The sequence below is a fragment of the Rhinoraja longicauda genome, chromosome 16 (assembly GCF_053455715.1).
Source record: "Rhinoraja longicauda isolate Sanriku21f chromosome 16, sRhiLon1.1, whole genome shotgun sequence".
In the NCBI taxonomy this organism is placed as follows: domain Eukaryota; kingdom Metazoa; phylum Chordata; class Chondrichthyes; order Rajiformes; family Arhynchobatidae; genus Rhinoraja; species Rhinoraja longicauda.
The window spans coordinates 48,257,344-48,273,217 of NC_135968.1; the positions used below are offsets into that span (position 1 = coordinate 48,257,344).

General features: G+C 40.7%; 1 protein-coding gene across 3 annotated transcripts in view; it reads left to right on the forward strand.

Annotated features, from left to right (window-relative positions):
• Positions 1–15,874, forward strand: part of LOC144601520 (poly [ADP-ribose] polymerase tankyrase-2-like) — a 68,423-nt gene that overhangs the window by 33,983 nt on the left and 18,566 nt on the right. For all 3 annotated transcript variants that reach the window (XM_078413745.1, XM_078413746.1, XM_078413747.1), the window contains 10 exons: positions 3,053–3,119; positions 4,095–4,281; positions 8,055–8,176; positions 9,169–9,260; positions 9,360–9,438; positions 9,907–10,078; positions 10,795–10,871; positions 11,688–11,833; positions 12,553–12,718; positions 14,971–15,190. In XM_078413745.1, coding sequence (XP_078269871.1) covers positions 3,053–3,119; positions 4,095–4,281; positions 8,055–8,176; positions 9,169–9,260; positions 9,360–9,438; positions 9,907–10,078; positions 10,795–10,871; positions 11,688–11,833; positions 12,553–12,718; positions 14,971–15,190 — 1,328 coding nt within the window. The remainder of the gene's footprint in view (positions 1–3,052; positions 3,120–4,094; positions 4,282–8,054; positions 8,177–9,168; positions 9,261–9,359; positions 9,439–9,906; positions 10,079–10,794; positions 10,872–11,687; positions 11,834–12,552; positions 12,719–14,970; positions 15,191–15,874) is intronic.

Genomic DNA, 15,874 nt, shown 5'->3' on the forward strand with positions numbered 1-15,874 from the left:
ACTAATCCATATATAGTCTAACCAGACTATAACACCTTGCCTGGGATCTGTTCTTCGAGCTAAAATGACAACATTTTGTTAGCCTTTTTTGATTGTATTCTGTTTATGAAATGTATGGACATTGATCATTTTCAACTCTCACCCCCCTCCTCACACCCAAGTCTTTGGTTCACAATTAAAAAAAAAGACATATTTATATTTCACGTGGACTAATACACTTTTACCTGCATCACAATATTTTGCTGGAAGTATTAACTACATTATTGCTTCTGTCTATGTAGCACTGTTGTGCTGCCTATTTAGAGAAATTTTGACAAGCTATGACACAATCCACCTATCATTTATAATCTTGATTTGTAGAAAATCCAGCACACCTTTTAGAATCTATGATAACCTTCAAATTTGACTATGCTAACATCCCCGTTCCCTAGCTCCTCTGACTTGGCCTTTTTCTATGTCAGGTCAATAAATTGTTTGTATTCCATAAGTGTTAACTTCCTTTCTAAGTTGCTTTGTCAAGTACACCGTAAGCACCTCTTTACATTTGTGTGGGGATAATGTATAACTACCAAAGTCAGACAGATCATTTTGGACCACATGAACATTCTCAACAAAACTTGTGTACTCATTGGTATTTTTAAGAAACAGTTGGACAAGTACATGGATAGGACAGGTTTGGAGGGTTATGGACCAAGCGTCGGCAGGTGGGACTAGGGTAGCTGGGACATTGTTGGCCAGTGTGGGCGAGTTGAGCCGAAGGACCTGTTTCCACACTGTATCACTCTATGACTCTACTTATAACATATGTCCTCTTCTTTGAATAACTTTTAAAGTGATTTTGCAGTTTGTCTCTGCAGGGTAGAAGAATGTTGTCAAACTGTTTACAATATCGGTGACTGAGGAAGTTTGTCCTTTGGAAACCAGTTCTATTCTCTTCCTCTCAATGTATATGTAGATTCATTTCAAGAACACAGCCTGTCCTTGAGCTTTGGTTTATTGAAATATTGTCTGGAATTACATTAGCTGGAATTAACACTTGACACAAATCACAAATGACGGGAATAAATGTCATCCACACCAGCAGTTTAGTGTTTTGGCTCTATTGGGTTAATTGTGTATGAACAAACTAATATGCATGCAACAGGTCAATCAAATGCAAAAAGAATGAGTACGTGGGAGAAAGCAATATTGAAGTATGAGTGTTTTAGCTATTCAATCAAATGCAGTTTAAGCAAAATGATTATAACGAGCTTTGTTTATTTCCATATTTCAATAGACAATAGGTGCAGGAGGAGGCCATTCGGCCCTTCGAGTCAGCACCGCCATTCACTGTGATCATGGCTGATCATGCACAATCAGTACCCCATTCCTGCCTTCTCGCCATATCCCTTGACTCCGCTATCTTTAAGAGCTCAATCCAACTCTCTCTTGAAAGCATCCAGAGAATTGGCCTCCACTGCCTTCTGAGGCAGAGCATTCCACAGAATCACAACTCTCTGAGAGAAAAAGTTTTCCCTCGCCTCCATTATAAATGCCCTACCCCTTATTCTTAAACTGTGGCCTCTGGTTCAGGACTCCCCCAACATTGGGAACATGTTTCCTGCCTTTAGCGTGTCCAATCCCTTAATAATCTTATATGTTTCAATAAGGTCCCCTCTCATCTAAATGCCAGTGTATACAAGTCTAGTCGCTCCATCCCCTCAACATATGACAGTCCTGCCATCCCGGGAATTAACCTCGTGAACCTACGCTGCACTCCCTCAATAGCAAGAATGTCCTTCCACAAATTTGGAGACCAAAACTGCACACAATACTCCAGGTGTGGTCTCACCAGGACCCTGTACAACTGCAGAAGGACTTCTTTGCTCCCATACTCAAATCCTCTTGATATGAAAGGCCAACATGCTACTAGCTTTCTTCACTGCCTGCTGTACCAGTGACCGATGTACAAGGACACCCAGATCTCGTTGTACTTCCCCTTTTCCTAACTTGACACCATTCAGATAATAATCTGCTTTCCTGTTCTTGTCACCAAAGTGGATAACCTCACATTTATCCACATTAAACTGCATTTGCCATGCATCTGCCCACTCACACAACCTGTCCAAGTCACCCTGCATCCTCACTCATAGCATCCTCCTCACAGTTCACACTGCCACCCAGCTTTGTGTCATCTGCAAATTTGCTAATGTTACTTTTAATCCCTTCATCTAAATCATTAATGTATATTTTAAATAGCTGCAGTCCCAGCACCGAGCCTTGCGGTACCCCACTAGTCACTGCCTGCCATTCTGAAAGGGACCTGTTAATCCCTACTCTTTGTTTCCTGTCTGCCAACCAATTTTCTATTTATGTAAATATCCTACCCCAATACCATGTGCTCTAATTTTGCCCACTAATCTCCTATGTGGGACCTTATCAAAGGCTTTCTGAAAGTCCAGGTACACTACATCCACTGGCTCTCCCTTGTCCATTTTCCTAATTACATCCTCAAAAAATTCCGGAAGATTAGTCAAGCATGATTTATCCTTCATAAATCCATGCTAACTCGGACCGATCCTGTTACTGCTATCCTGAAGACATAGAAGGAAGTCGTATGAGTCCATTGGCTCTGCTCGCTCACATGGCTTCTGAACAATTGTCCACCAGTGTAGGTGAGGTTTTGAAGGAATCAAGAAGAAGTTGGTAGGCATGTAAAGAATATGTTGCATTTCTATCGAATAAGGAAAAGGTAAATGGGATTGCTCTTAGACCAGAAGTGCCACATTACCTGCACTGAAGAGCTGCATTTAGCTTCATTCAGATAAAGAAGCCAAATTTCAAATAAATCCTGTACAGTACAACATAAGAACAGGGCCTTTGGCCCACAATGTCTGTGCAAACATGATGCCAAGATCAACGCTTACCTGCCTGCACATAATCCATATCCTTCCATTATATGCATATGCCTATCCAGATGTCTCATAAATGCACACAGTTGTACATAGCAGATCTAAACCGGGTTTTAATATTTCACATTCAAATGTAAAACATTTTTTCCCTTTATTTTTAGAGATTTGGTACCTCTTCACAATGCTTGTTCCTATGGTCATTATGAAGTTACAGAACTTTTAATTAAGGTTAGTATTTAAAGTGAATATTTAATATTTGACACTCAGTATGTGAATACTATGTGGATATTTTTGTTATTTAGGAAAATATGAGGGAATGAAACTCCCAAAGTTGCTGAAGCTGAGTTCAGTATCAGCTTGAAACTTCAACTCAATTTTAGTTTTTAACTATAATCTTGACAGCTTCAGATTGAAAGGTCTTCATTTACAAAAAAAAAGTGTATATTTTTATAGTGGAAATCATTAATCAAAGTGCCTAATTTAAAAAGATGCAACACCTGATTCTGCTTTTCTTCTAAAATGATGAATATGCCTGTGCATCCAGCTTGGGGTTCAATTGCAGATCTCCCTCACCCCCCACCGGACTTGCGTAAGGGTCACGTTCCATTAACCCTTATGTAAGTCGGAATCTACGCATGGGAATCGCCTTAAAACTAGGTCGAAACAAACCAGCAGATGCTGCATAATACACAAAAAGACACAAAGTGCTGCAGTAACTCAGCAGATTAGGCAGCATTTCTGGAGAACGTGGATAGTTGACGTTTTGTTACGGAACCTTCTTTCATCTGATTCAGTCTGCTGAGTTACTCCAGCACTTTGTGTAATCTCACCTAAACCTGGATGCCGATGCCGCAGGTGTGCACCAGTGAGCCCATCTTCAGCAGCTGTGGCTGTTGTTGCGGCTCATGTTGTAGCCCCTGGCCACCAGCGCTTTCTTCAGGCTGCCGCCATCGACAGGACACACTCTGTCCCAGTGGGGCTCCCACCCCTCTCACCTGCTGCCACTTCTTCCTGTCAGCCATTGCTTTGTCCACTCCACCACCACTCTCTACCCCCACCGCCGCTGCCTCCTCCTCCCATCACAAGATCTGGTACTGTTTTGAAATTGCAACAGTTCAATTGAAACCAGAACAATTGATGTAACCTTTGAACCATTTATTACATTTGATTTGCCTTATGTTTGAATGTTATAACTCTTTGCAGCATGGTGCCTATGTGAATGCCATGGACCTCTGGCAGTTTACCCCTTTGCACGAAGCTGCCTCCAAGAACAGAGTAGAAGTGTGTTCCCTACTACTGAGCTACGGTGCTGATCCAACGTTGCTGAACTGTCATTCTAAGAGTGCCATTGATTTAGCTCCTACACCCCAACTAAAAGAACGCTTAGCTTGTAAGTTATTTTTTTCATTTGTACTCGGGAGTATTAGTCCACTGCAAAGACGAGCATATTTTATAATGCATTTTATATGTTGCCTTCATGTTCCCAATGTTGGGGGAGTCCAGAACCAGGGGCCACAGTCTAAGAATAAAGGGGAGGCCATTTAAAACTGAGGTGAGAAGAAACGTTTTCACCCAGTTGTGAATTTGTGGAATTCTCTGCCACAGAGGGCAGTGGAGGCCAATTCACTGAATGAATTTAAAAGAGAGTTAGATAGAGCTCTAGGGGCTAGCGGAATCAGGGGATATGGGGAGAAGGCACGGGTTACTGATTGTGGATGATCAGCCATGATCACAATGAATGGTGGTGCTGGCTCGAAGGTCCAAATGGCCTCCTCCTGCATCTATTTTCTATGTTTCATGGTAAGATTGTCCAGGCCCTTTTCTCACCCAACTGTATAATACCTAATTTCTATATACACATTTGTTATAACCACTGGTTTCTCTTGAGCTGTTTGGTACTTTGCAACCATCGGAAACAAAGTAGAAAGTTTTAAATCTGATCAATCAAATGGTACAACACACGGGAGATCCCCCCTGTTGCTTCATTTGGATTCCCCTTTCCCTGGAAGAGCCATGAGCAAGACAAACATTATTTACATGACGTAAGCAAAATCATCAACAATGAAGCTAGACACAAAATGCTGGAGTAACCCAGCGGGATAGGCAGCATCCCTGGAGAGAGCTAATGTGTGACGTTTTGGGTCGAGACCCTTCATCAACAATGAGCTACTGTGGCACCTCAATGACTCTTCCTGCGGATAAAGTGTATGCCTCATGACCTTATTCACAGCAAATCAGCAAGCTGTGGTCATCAGCACATGCCCAACACTGGAAGTCATGGGTGTGCTAAGGAGGCTTGTACTTCAGCCTTGAAAAATCACTACTTTATATCCTTGTTACCTCCATCACCTTAGCCCCAAGTGCAACAGTGCAAGAAAATTATTGCCTGATACTGTCAGTGTTGTCCCCAATTAACTAGTGCTGCAGTGCTTGAAGCTCATGATAAATTAACACGTGAGGAACTCTCAGCTACATTACCAGAAAACCTCAGTGTGGGTTTAATGAGAATAATTAGGAAATCAGAGATAATTTACTACAAATACTGTAGGTGCTGGAAATAAAGCTCCATCACAGCTCAAGGGAAAACAAATTGCTCCACAGGAACCTGGAGAGACAGGCTCTACGGAAAGTCCATGAGCTGAAGAGCTTATGGGTGGAAGGAAGACAAGGATTCCACCAACGGTGTTAACCAATGCATGCGTGGATTCTTGTGGTAGGAATCTTGGTCACAGATTCATAACGTAATCCTACATCTGGGGAGCAGAGGACATGTGTGTAAGAAGGAACTGCAGATGTTGGTTTAAACCAAAGAGACACAAATAGCTGGAGTAACTCAGCGGGACTGGCAGCATCTCTGGAGAGAAGGAATGGGTGACGTTTTGGGTCAAGACCCTTCTTCAGACTGGTTAGGGATAAGGGAAACGAGAGATATAGACGGTATTGTGGAGGTATAAAGAACAATGAATGAAAGATATGTTAAAAAGTAACAATGATAAAGGAAGCAGGCCAGGTTGGTGAGCCGTTTGTAGGGTGTAAATGAGAAGTGACTTGGGTGTGGGAGGGATAGAGAGAGAGGGAATGCCGGGGCTACCTGAAATGACAGAAATCAATATTCATACCACTGGGCTGTAAGCTGCCAAACGAAATATGAGATACTGTTCCTCCAATTTACGTTTAGCCTCACTCTGACAATGGAGGAAACCCAGGACAGAAAGGTCAGTGTAGGAATGGGAAGGGGAATTAAAGTGTCCAGCAACCGGGAGATCAGGTTGGTTCACGCGGGCTGAGCTTAGGTGTTCCGCGAAACGATCGCCCAGTCTGCGTTTGGTCTCGCCGATGTATAAGAGTTCACATCTTGAACAATGGATACAGTAGATGAGGTTGGAGGAGGTGCAAGTGAACCTCTGCCTAACCTGAAAGGACTGTCGGCGTCCCTGTACAGAGTCGAGGGAGGAGGTATAGGGACAGGTGTTGCATCTTCTGCGGTTGCAGGGGAAGGTACCTGGGGAGGGGGTGGTTTGGGTGGGAAGGGATGAGTTCACCAGAGAGCTGTTGCGGGGGGAATGGTCTCTGCGGAAGGTGGAAAGGGGTGGAGATGGGAAAATGTGGCTAGTGGTGGGATCCCGTTGGAGGTGGCGGAAATGTCGGAGGATTATGTGTTGTATGCGACGGCTGATGGGGTGGAAGGTGAGGACTAGGGGGACTCTGCCTGGGGATCTCAACCTCCGTCATGACCATCTTCAAGAAATTAAACACATCATTACATCCCATTGCTCTGTTAATTACAATCTCCAGATACTATAATTTGTGAAACAAAGTTGGTCTTCTGTAATTAAAAATGGAAATAAGAAATAACTGATCAGACAACATTTATGAATAGAGAAACAAAATTAATGTTTCAGGTCAATGATCTTCAAAACAGGAAAAGGCCTTCTGTAAATTTGAGTTAATTCTATATATACATGCTTTGATCTGATCAGTGTCCCGTTAGCATGTTACCAGTGTTAAAATAGCGGTGCATTTTATTGTGCTATTGATATTGAAATAATTGGCCTTTAATTTATTCTTTCTTGCTATCTGAATAGCAAGAACAACTGTGTGTTGAGCCCCATCCTTTACTCCCTCTACACTCACGACTGCGCCCCCACCCATCCCACCAACACCATCATCAAGTTCGCGGATGACACGACTGTGGTTGGACTCATCTCAGAAGGAGATGAGACAGCCTATAGGGATGAAATCCAAAGGCTGGCAGCATGGTGTTCAGTGAACAATCTGGTCCTGAACTCCTCCAAAACAAAGGAACTTATAATTGACTTTAGAAAAACCAGTGGAGATTACGACCCACTCTACATCAATGGGGTCTGTGTGGAAAGGGTACCAGCTTTCAGGTTCCTGGGTACGCACATCGCAGAGGATCTTACCTGGTCTACCAACACCATCACCACAGTAAAGAAGGCACAGCAGAGACTCCACTTCCTGAGGATCCTCAGGAAAACCAACCTGCAGGAGAAGCTCATGTTGTCCTTCTATCGCTGCTCCATCGAGAGTGTGCTGGCATACTGTATAACCACATGGTATGCCAGCTGCTCAGAAAAGGACAGGAAGGCCCTTCGGAGGGTCATCACGATGGCCCAGAAGATCATCGGCTGCTCACTGCCCTCCCTGGAGCACCTGTTCAGACTACGCTGCCTCAGTAGAGCAGGCAAAATAATAAAAGATCCATCCCACCCCGGCCACCGTCTGTTTGTTCATCTGCCCTCTGGTCGACGTTTCAGGTCGATCAAATCCCGAACAAACAGACTTAAGAACAGTTTTTACCCCAGGGCCATACGAGAACTGAACACTACCTTTGCACTAGGCAACACCGTTAAAAAATCTTGTACTTAATATAATTGTATTTAATTGTATTTATGTATTTATTTGTTTTTGCATTTATTGCATATATGTTTGTACGCACCGTCAGGATTGGCTATTTTTTAATTTCGTTGTACTCGTTGCAAGGACAATAAATGAATATTATTATTATTATTATTATTATTATTATTATTATTATATATTATTATTATTATTATTATTATTATTTTAAAACATGGGATTTTAGGAATATCATGTGAATTAATCTTAATATTTGTACATGTCAATTTGTGTTCACACTTCTAGATGAGTTCAAAGGGCATTCATTACTGCAGGCTGCAAAAGAAGCAGATGTTGCCTGTGTGAAAAAACATCTTTCCTTGGAGAACGTGAATTTCAAGCATCTTCAGACTCATGAAACCGCACTGGTGAGAATTGAAAGCTGTATACTGGTTCATCTCTGGTTTCTTCTGCCCTCATTTTATTTATTTCAGTTAAATGAAATCATAAAGCACTTTGGATTCAACCATTCTTTTTATAATAAAAATATACAGAAACATTATTGTGTCTAAGGATGAACTAAAGATATTAAGCTATTCAGGTTATTTGAAAAGCATAAAAATCTTAATCCATTTGTCTTTAAGACTAATGAGCAAATGTGACCTTAATTATATGGTAGACGCAAAATGCTGGAGTAACTCAGCAGGTCAGGCAGCATCTCTGAAGAGAAGGAATGGAAGGAATGAAGAAGGGTCTTGACCCAAAACGTCACCCATTCTTTCTCTCCCGAGATGCTGCTTGACTCGCTGAGTTACTCCAGCATTTTGTGTCTACCTTCGATTTTAACCAGCATCTACAGTTTTTTTCCTACACAGTCTCTTTAATCATAGCTGGTTGGTAAAGCCATGAGGGAAATATTTTTATTGAAGTAAGCCAAGATGCTCATAATTTTGTTTAAAAATTAAACCTTTGTTGAAGCCACTATTTAATTCAATTAATGTTTCAATTAAATAATGGGGGAAAAAATGGAACCCCTTGCTTTCAAACTGATGTAAAATTATATAATGGCACCTTTTAATCATAACCATGTGACCCATTAAAAAAAAAAAGAAATAACTTCTGCTCTGTCCAAGCTTGATTTTTATGCTATTTGAAATTAAAAGTTTTATTAAATGTTATTTATCTCAGTTGCATAATTATTTAGACATGGAGTTTAACAGTTTTTCAATTTTTTTAGTCTGATGTCCGCAGTTGTTATTGGAAAGTTGTTTGTAATAATTTTGTTGGATAGCATCGTGCTTCATTTGTACTCCAAAAATCAATTATATCTACAAATATAGCTTTCTTCATTTGTCCATACCTTGACTAGATGGTTTGAATATATAAATATTCAATGTAATAGAATCTTTTAACTTTATAGCATTTTGCTGCTGCTTCTCCATATCCAAAACGAAAACAGGTGGTTGAGCTACTATTAAGAAAGGGAGCTAATGTCGATGAAAAGACAAAAGAGTAAGATGATTTGGAAAATTTTACTTTGAAATTTTACTATGTTGTAAGATTTGCATGTTTATATATGTTCTTCAACGTATCTCTAAACTATTACTTTAGCCTCCTGACACCCCTCCATGTGGCATCAGAAAAGGCCCATAATGATATAATTGAAGTGCTCATAAAAAATGATGCAAAGGTATGTACCGTTTCTATACCATAAGTTTTGAGTATAATATAATCATGATTTATCACATGATTTTTGTAAAGTTTGTCCCATTCACATGACGCATAGGCAGATTGGTCTAAGCAGACAGTGTTGAAAGTGAGATCTGTGAATCACCGTATAACATTCAACGGAGCCCGCGGCCGGGGCCTGGGTCGGCACCACAGAGGCGTCTGGCAGTGACAGTGGGGAGGTTGATGGACGAGGATGGACCACCTGGAAGTGAGGATGCAGCTGCCAGGAGGTGGATGAAAGGAGGACCCGGCGTGGGGGAGGGGGAGGGGGAGGAGGTGGAGAACAAAGGGAGACATGGTGTGGATACTGTGAAAAATGCCCTTTATGTGGCGACTATTTGCATACCTTGGGAATGCAAGCAATGAGTTTCACTGTAACTTGCCACATGTGATAATAAAGTATTCATGTGTTCATTATGATTAATAGGTGAATGCCCTGGACAGTCTTGGCCAGACACCTTTACACAGGGCTGCACGCTGTGGCCATCATCACACATGTCGCTTTTTGCTGGCTGCTGGATCTGATTCATTAGTAGTATCTCTTCACGGTTTCACTGCATCACAGATGGGTAATGAAAGTGTGCAGCAGATTTTACAAGGTAGAGAAATTTAGTTAATGGGTTCTGTTCTGTATTCCAATCGTTCAATGCCGTTGCCTGTCTGTTTTGTCAAATATCCTAATAGTTTGTACCCTGCCTCCAGAAAAGGGGACTCCCTTCTCTGTTGTTGTTCATGGCAATCTGATTAATGTCAGCAGTACTATCTTTATTTTTATGTATTGGGGGTGGGCGGTGGGAGCAACGTAGACAACAACAGTGGCAAGACCAAAATCTTCATCTGTCCAAATACTCATTCTACACCAACCACAATTTCCTCCCTTAAATCAGAAAAAAATTGCTCAGGCTTCAGTCATTGAGCTACATTATCTTGAAGAGACTTTATGATCCTCCTGATTTGTGACTTCCCTCTGCCTTCCCCTCTGAAAATTACCAAATCTTATCCAGAGCTCCTTCACCTCTGAATGTTCAGAACTCCCTTTATCAACCTCACAGGCTAAACCCTGCATTATGTTTATGTCATCTGTAACTTTCCACTTTATTCACTCAGATGTTGCTAACCATCATCATTCCCTTTCCCCAGCCCAGCATCATCACTGCTACCGATTATTATTTTTATCTGCCTCCACATATTTCATAATATGGATTATTCAATATTACGGAGTAGAAGCAAAGCCAATAGGCAGTGTTGTTTTGTACAGAGCTTGTGCTTATTTTTAGAAATGTTTTACACCATTTTGTCCCGTCTTCCCAAATAGGTGCCATGGTTGGAAATTGTGCTTCTGACAGACAGCTATTGGAAGCATCCAAAAGTGGAGACCTGGATGCTGTCAAGGTAATTTTCTTTTCCCCCAGTAATCCAAGCCTTTTTGTTGTTGCTAGCACAATAAAATATTTAAGAATAAGGGGTAGGCCATTTAGGACTGAGATGAGGAAAAACTTCTTCACCCAGAGAGTTGTGAATCTGTGGATTCTCTGCCACAGAAGGCAATGGAGGCCAATTCACGGTGTTTTCAAGAGAGAGTTAGATTTAGCTCTTAGGGCTAAAGGAATCAAGGAATATAGGGGGAAAGCCAGAACGGGGGTACTGATTTACAGCCATGATCATATTGAATGGCGGTGCTGGCTCGAAGGGCCGAATGGCCTACTCCTGCACCTATTTTTCAATGTCTATGTTTCTCTGAAAGTAGTCAAGTTGTTTGAGAAATAGTTTAAACTTCATTGAGGTAATGGGGCTGTTCAGGAATGTTGATTATCTAATCAAAAGTGTTTTTAATCACAAAGAGAAAGTTTTTTTTCCAAATGATGCAGCTGAAGTGCACACACAAAGTTGCAAGCAGACAAAAGTCATAAAGCATGGGGGAAAAAGACCATTGAAGCAAATAATATAATATCAAATCAACTTGATTCATTTTCAGACAAGATTGCACAACATTTTATAAAGACTGTGGAGTGGGATTGAGATGTGTAAGCATAGCACAAGGTTCTGGGGCTCAGATGCCTGTGTAAGTGTTCTCCCAGTCAGTGTCACAACCACATTTCAAGCTTCTAGACTTTGTGCAGTGCTGTTTGCGGTTTCTTGCCTTTGCACATTGCCCTTGGGGAACCAAAACTGTTTGCATGAATAAAGAATAAATACTTTTATTTTCAGAAAATATGCACTCTTCAGAATGTAAACTGCAGAGATGTAGAAGGCCGCCAGTCTACCCCACTCCACTTTGCAGCTGGTTACAACCGTGTATCTATCGTGGAATATTTGTTAGAAAATGGTGCTGACGTTCATGCCAAAGACAAAGGGTAATATTTAATTTCTAAGGCTCTCCATTTTATTGGAAGCAATCGACAATAAATGCATAATTTAATTAGTTCGTCATAAAAGTTTACATTAAATTTATCAGTTGAAATGTCCAATTGTGATTGTAATTCCTGGAGGGACGAGCTTTAATATTTTTGTAATACCAAATCGTTTCTCTTTATGTGTAAAGAAGGAACTGCAGATTCTGGTTTAAACTGAAGATAGACACAAAAAGCTGGAATAACTCAGCGGGACAGGCAGCATCTCTGGAGAGAAGGAATGGGTGACGTTTCGGGTCGAGACCCTTCTTTGAACTGATCCAGTCTGAAGAAGGGTCTCGACCCGAAATGTCACCCATTCCTTCTCTCCAACGATGCTGCCTGTCCCGTTTCTCCTTACACTTCTGCTAGTTAATCTAGCAGGATGTTTTGTTGGACTTCCAAAGGAGTGATCAATGATAAAAGGGGTGACGTTAAAGGGTAGCTGTTCGTTATAAAAGACAATATTTAAAATAATTTTCAATTTCTGATACAAAGATTACATGGGGGCCACTCGGCTAGCTGTATTGTGAATTCAATGTTCACAATTACCCTTTTGTTCAACTTTACTTGTTTGAAATTGCTCAATGTATTTGAACCTTTTGGTCAGAATGATAATAATTCCTGAAAATTCTAGACCTCTGTTTCTCACTTCAGTATTTTGTCCTTGTTATCTCTTTCAGAGGTTTGGTTCCTTTGCACAATGCTTGTTCCTATGGACATTATGAAGTGGCAGAGCTGCTGGTTAAATATGGTGCAGTGGTTAACGTAGCTGATTTGTGGAAGTTTACTCCTTTACATGAAGCTGCTGCCAAGGGAAAATATGAAATTTGTAAACTTTTGTTAATAGTAAGTTAGTCTATTCAAATGGCTTGAATTTTCATGTCGAAATATTACTTGAGACTTTATTAAATCTGACAAGTTTTGTCACCTAAATAGTTAAATGTGGAAATCAGGACGCATCTGTCTGATATCCTCTGGTCTTCGGGGAACTGGGCTACAACGATATCTTGCTGAAAAGTGGGATTTAGATTAGTGACTGGCTGTTCTCAACTAAATTTAAATTTGTTAAATCTGTTAAATTTAAGGGAAAATTTAAGAATTTGTCTGTTCATCTCTAACTGCATTTACAATGAAGAGACATTCCTTCAGGCTTTAGTATTGGAGATTTTAAGTTGGTTTCTTTATGCATTCTATCTTGCTTTTCACAGATTTGGATACAATTGAGTTACAATTTGTGTCTAAGTAATAACTCTTTAATCTACTTGGTCACAAAATGATATTCAGCTGGTTGTCCAATTTGCACACACTCCCCTTTAAGGTTACTGTATTGTTTCAGATTTTAAAATTCCAAATCTCAGAGCAAAAACTCTGGACAGATGACAGCAGTTCTTGGCCAAATTGCAGGCATTTATTTGGTCATCCATAAGTATTAGACAGATGCAGACTTCCGCATGAGTGTGGAAGTCTCAAAATCCAGCAGTGATTTCCTGGCTGCACTCATTGGATTGCATGCCAGTCCACTCATTTGAAAGAAAAATAAATAGCTGTAAGAGAGCAGGATCAGCCTGAGGTAACCGTCAGCTTTTGTATAGATACTGTAGTGTTCCTGTGGGGTTTTGCTTTTAACATGTTGAACTGTAATCTGACTTGATTATTTTTCCATGTCAAGGACAATTTATCAACACTCAGGCTGAAACATCAGCTAAACCTGGGGAATGGCGTTGCCAGCTATCAATTTATACTTTGGCCTTTTTGTAGCAGGGCTTGTTCTTGCCCATCATATGACATTCAGTGCGATCATTTAGCACCAGGGCAACACCTGCCAACAAGTTGACATCTGAGAACAGCAAAAGTTAAGCTCATGATTGAGAAGGGAAGACGAGTGTTGATGTTTTGTTGCTATCAGCATGACACCAAAGGCATGTTTGTTTGTGGTTCTGTGCGTAAACTTGAAATTGAACAGCATATTTCAGAAACAAAACTTAGGTCATTTTTAGAGTTGTACAGCACATAAATTAGTCCTTTTGCTACCACATCTATGCTGATTATTTTGACCATTGACACAAACTCCATTTGCCTGCAGTAGGTCTGTATTCTTCCAGGACTTGCCCATTTACTTGCCTATACAAGTGTGTCTTAAATATAGTGATTCCTCAGGCAGTGGGACCAGACGTTTAACATCTCATTCAAAATGTAGTATCTCAGGCAGTGCATCACTTATTCACTTTGGCCCTCTACTGTCAGATTGTATGTTGAAATGGTGTTCTTAACAAAGCTGACACCAGGTTCAATGATGACCTCTACTAAATTTATTGGAACTCTTTTCACAAGCCGAGCCTCAACTTTCCAAACAAAAAGCAGAGCCTGGGAAAAGACTCCAGATTGCAAAATACATTAACATTACATTAACAATGCAGTAAATACATTAATATTACAGGATTGTGTTTGGTTGTGAGTTTACAACCTTACGCACCCTTGGAATTAAATCATCTGCTACAGAATCAAAGCCAATTGTTATATGGACAGATGTTACAAAACTGCTAACACCTCCAGAACCACGCTGCAGTGGGATTTCATTGCTGTAGTGCGATGTAGTGGAAACAGGCCCTTTGGCCCAACTTGCCCACACTGACCAACATGTCCCAACTCCACTAGTCCCACCTGCCCATGTTTGGTCCATATCCCTCCAAACCTGTCCTCTCCATGTACCTGTCCTACTGTTTCTTAAACGTTGGGATAGTCCCAGCCTCAACTACCTCCTCTGGCACCCACCACCCTTTGTGTGAAAAAGTTACCCCTCGGGTTACTTTTAAATCTTTTCCCCTTCGCCTTAAACCTACAGTATGTCTTCTGGTCCTCGATTCACCTACTCTGGGCAAGAGACTCTGTGTGTCTATTCCTCTCATGATTTTATACACCTCTCTATAAGATCACCCCTCATCCTCCTGCACTCCAAGAAATAGAGTCCCAGTCTCCTCATCCACTCCCTATAGCTCACACCCTCTAGTCCTGGGATCCAACTGATAGTTGTACATTTCAGCTAATGGAGTGAATAATATTGGCAAATATATTCATGATTTATTCTAACTAAATTCTAGCATGGCGCTGATCCAACTAAGAAGAACCGGGATGGAAATACAGCATTAGATCTGATAAAGGATGGAGACGTCGACATTCAAGACCTCCTGAGTGGCGATGCTGCCTTACTTGATGCTGCAAAGAAGGGGTGTGTGGCCAGGGTGAAGAAATTGTGCACAATAGAGAATGTGAACTGCAGAGACACCCAGGGAAGACATTCAACACCCTTGCATTTAGCAGGTCTGATTTTGTTAAATCTATATTTTGTTTTCTATGTGCATATAGAATATTGCATGTGTTTTTAACTGTCCTTAACTCAGAATTTGCAAAGTATCTGGGCATTTAAATTTGAAGAACAATGCACTCATTCGACTTTTTTCTCTAAAGTTATTTTTTAATTTCTCATTATCACCACATTGATCCTATTAGATTTTTTAATACAGAATTGAGATGCTGGAAAATCTATTTTAGACGACCTGACAAAAGTTTTGAAAATTAAGCATCAGGTTTTAAAATATTGTTAGCCAATAAGTTACTCTGAGATCACCTTCTGGCAATGGTCTACACTTTGGCCATTTAAAGTGAAATAAAGAACAAACCAGGAAGGAGTTTAAAATCTAAGTAATTTTAATATAAATCATTGATAAATCCAGTAAGAAAAGAATTCTAAGAATTATGAATTATGGAAAAGAATTGTACTCATGGTGCAGGGAATATGGAGCTTGATGCACTTGGGTAGACACAAAATGCTGCCGTCTGAAGAAGGGTCTTGACCCGAAACGTCACCCATTCCTTCTCTCCAGAGATGCTGCCTGACCCGCTGAGTTACACCAGCATTTTGTGTCTACCTTCGATTTAAACCAGCATCTGCAGTTTTTTTTCCTACTCGATGAACTTGGGAGAGGTTAAGTCCATAACAAAGGT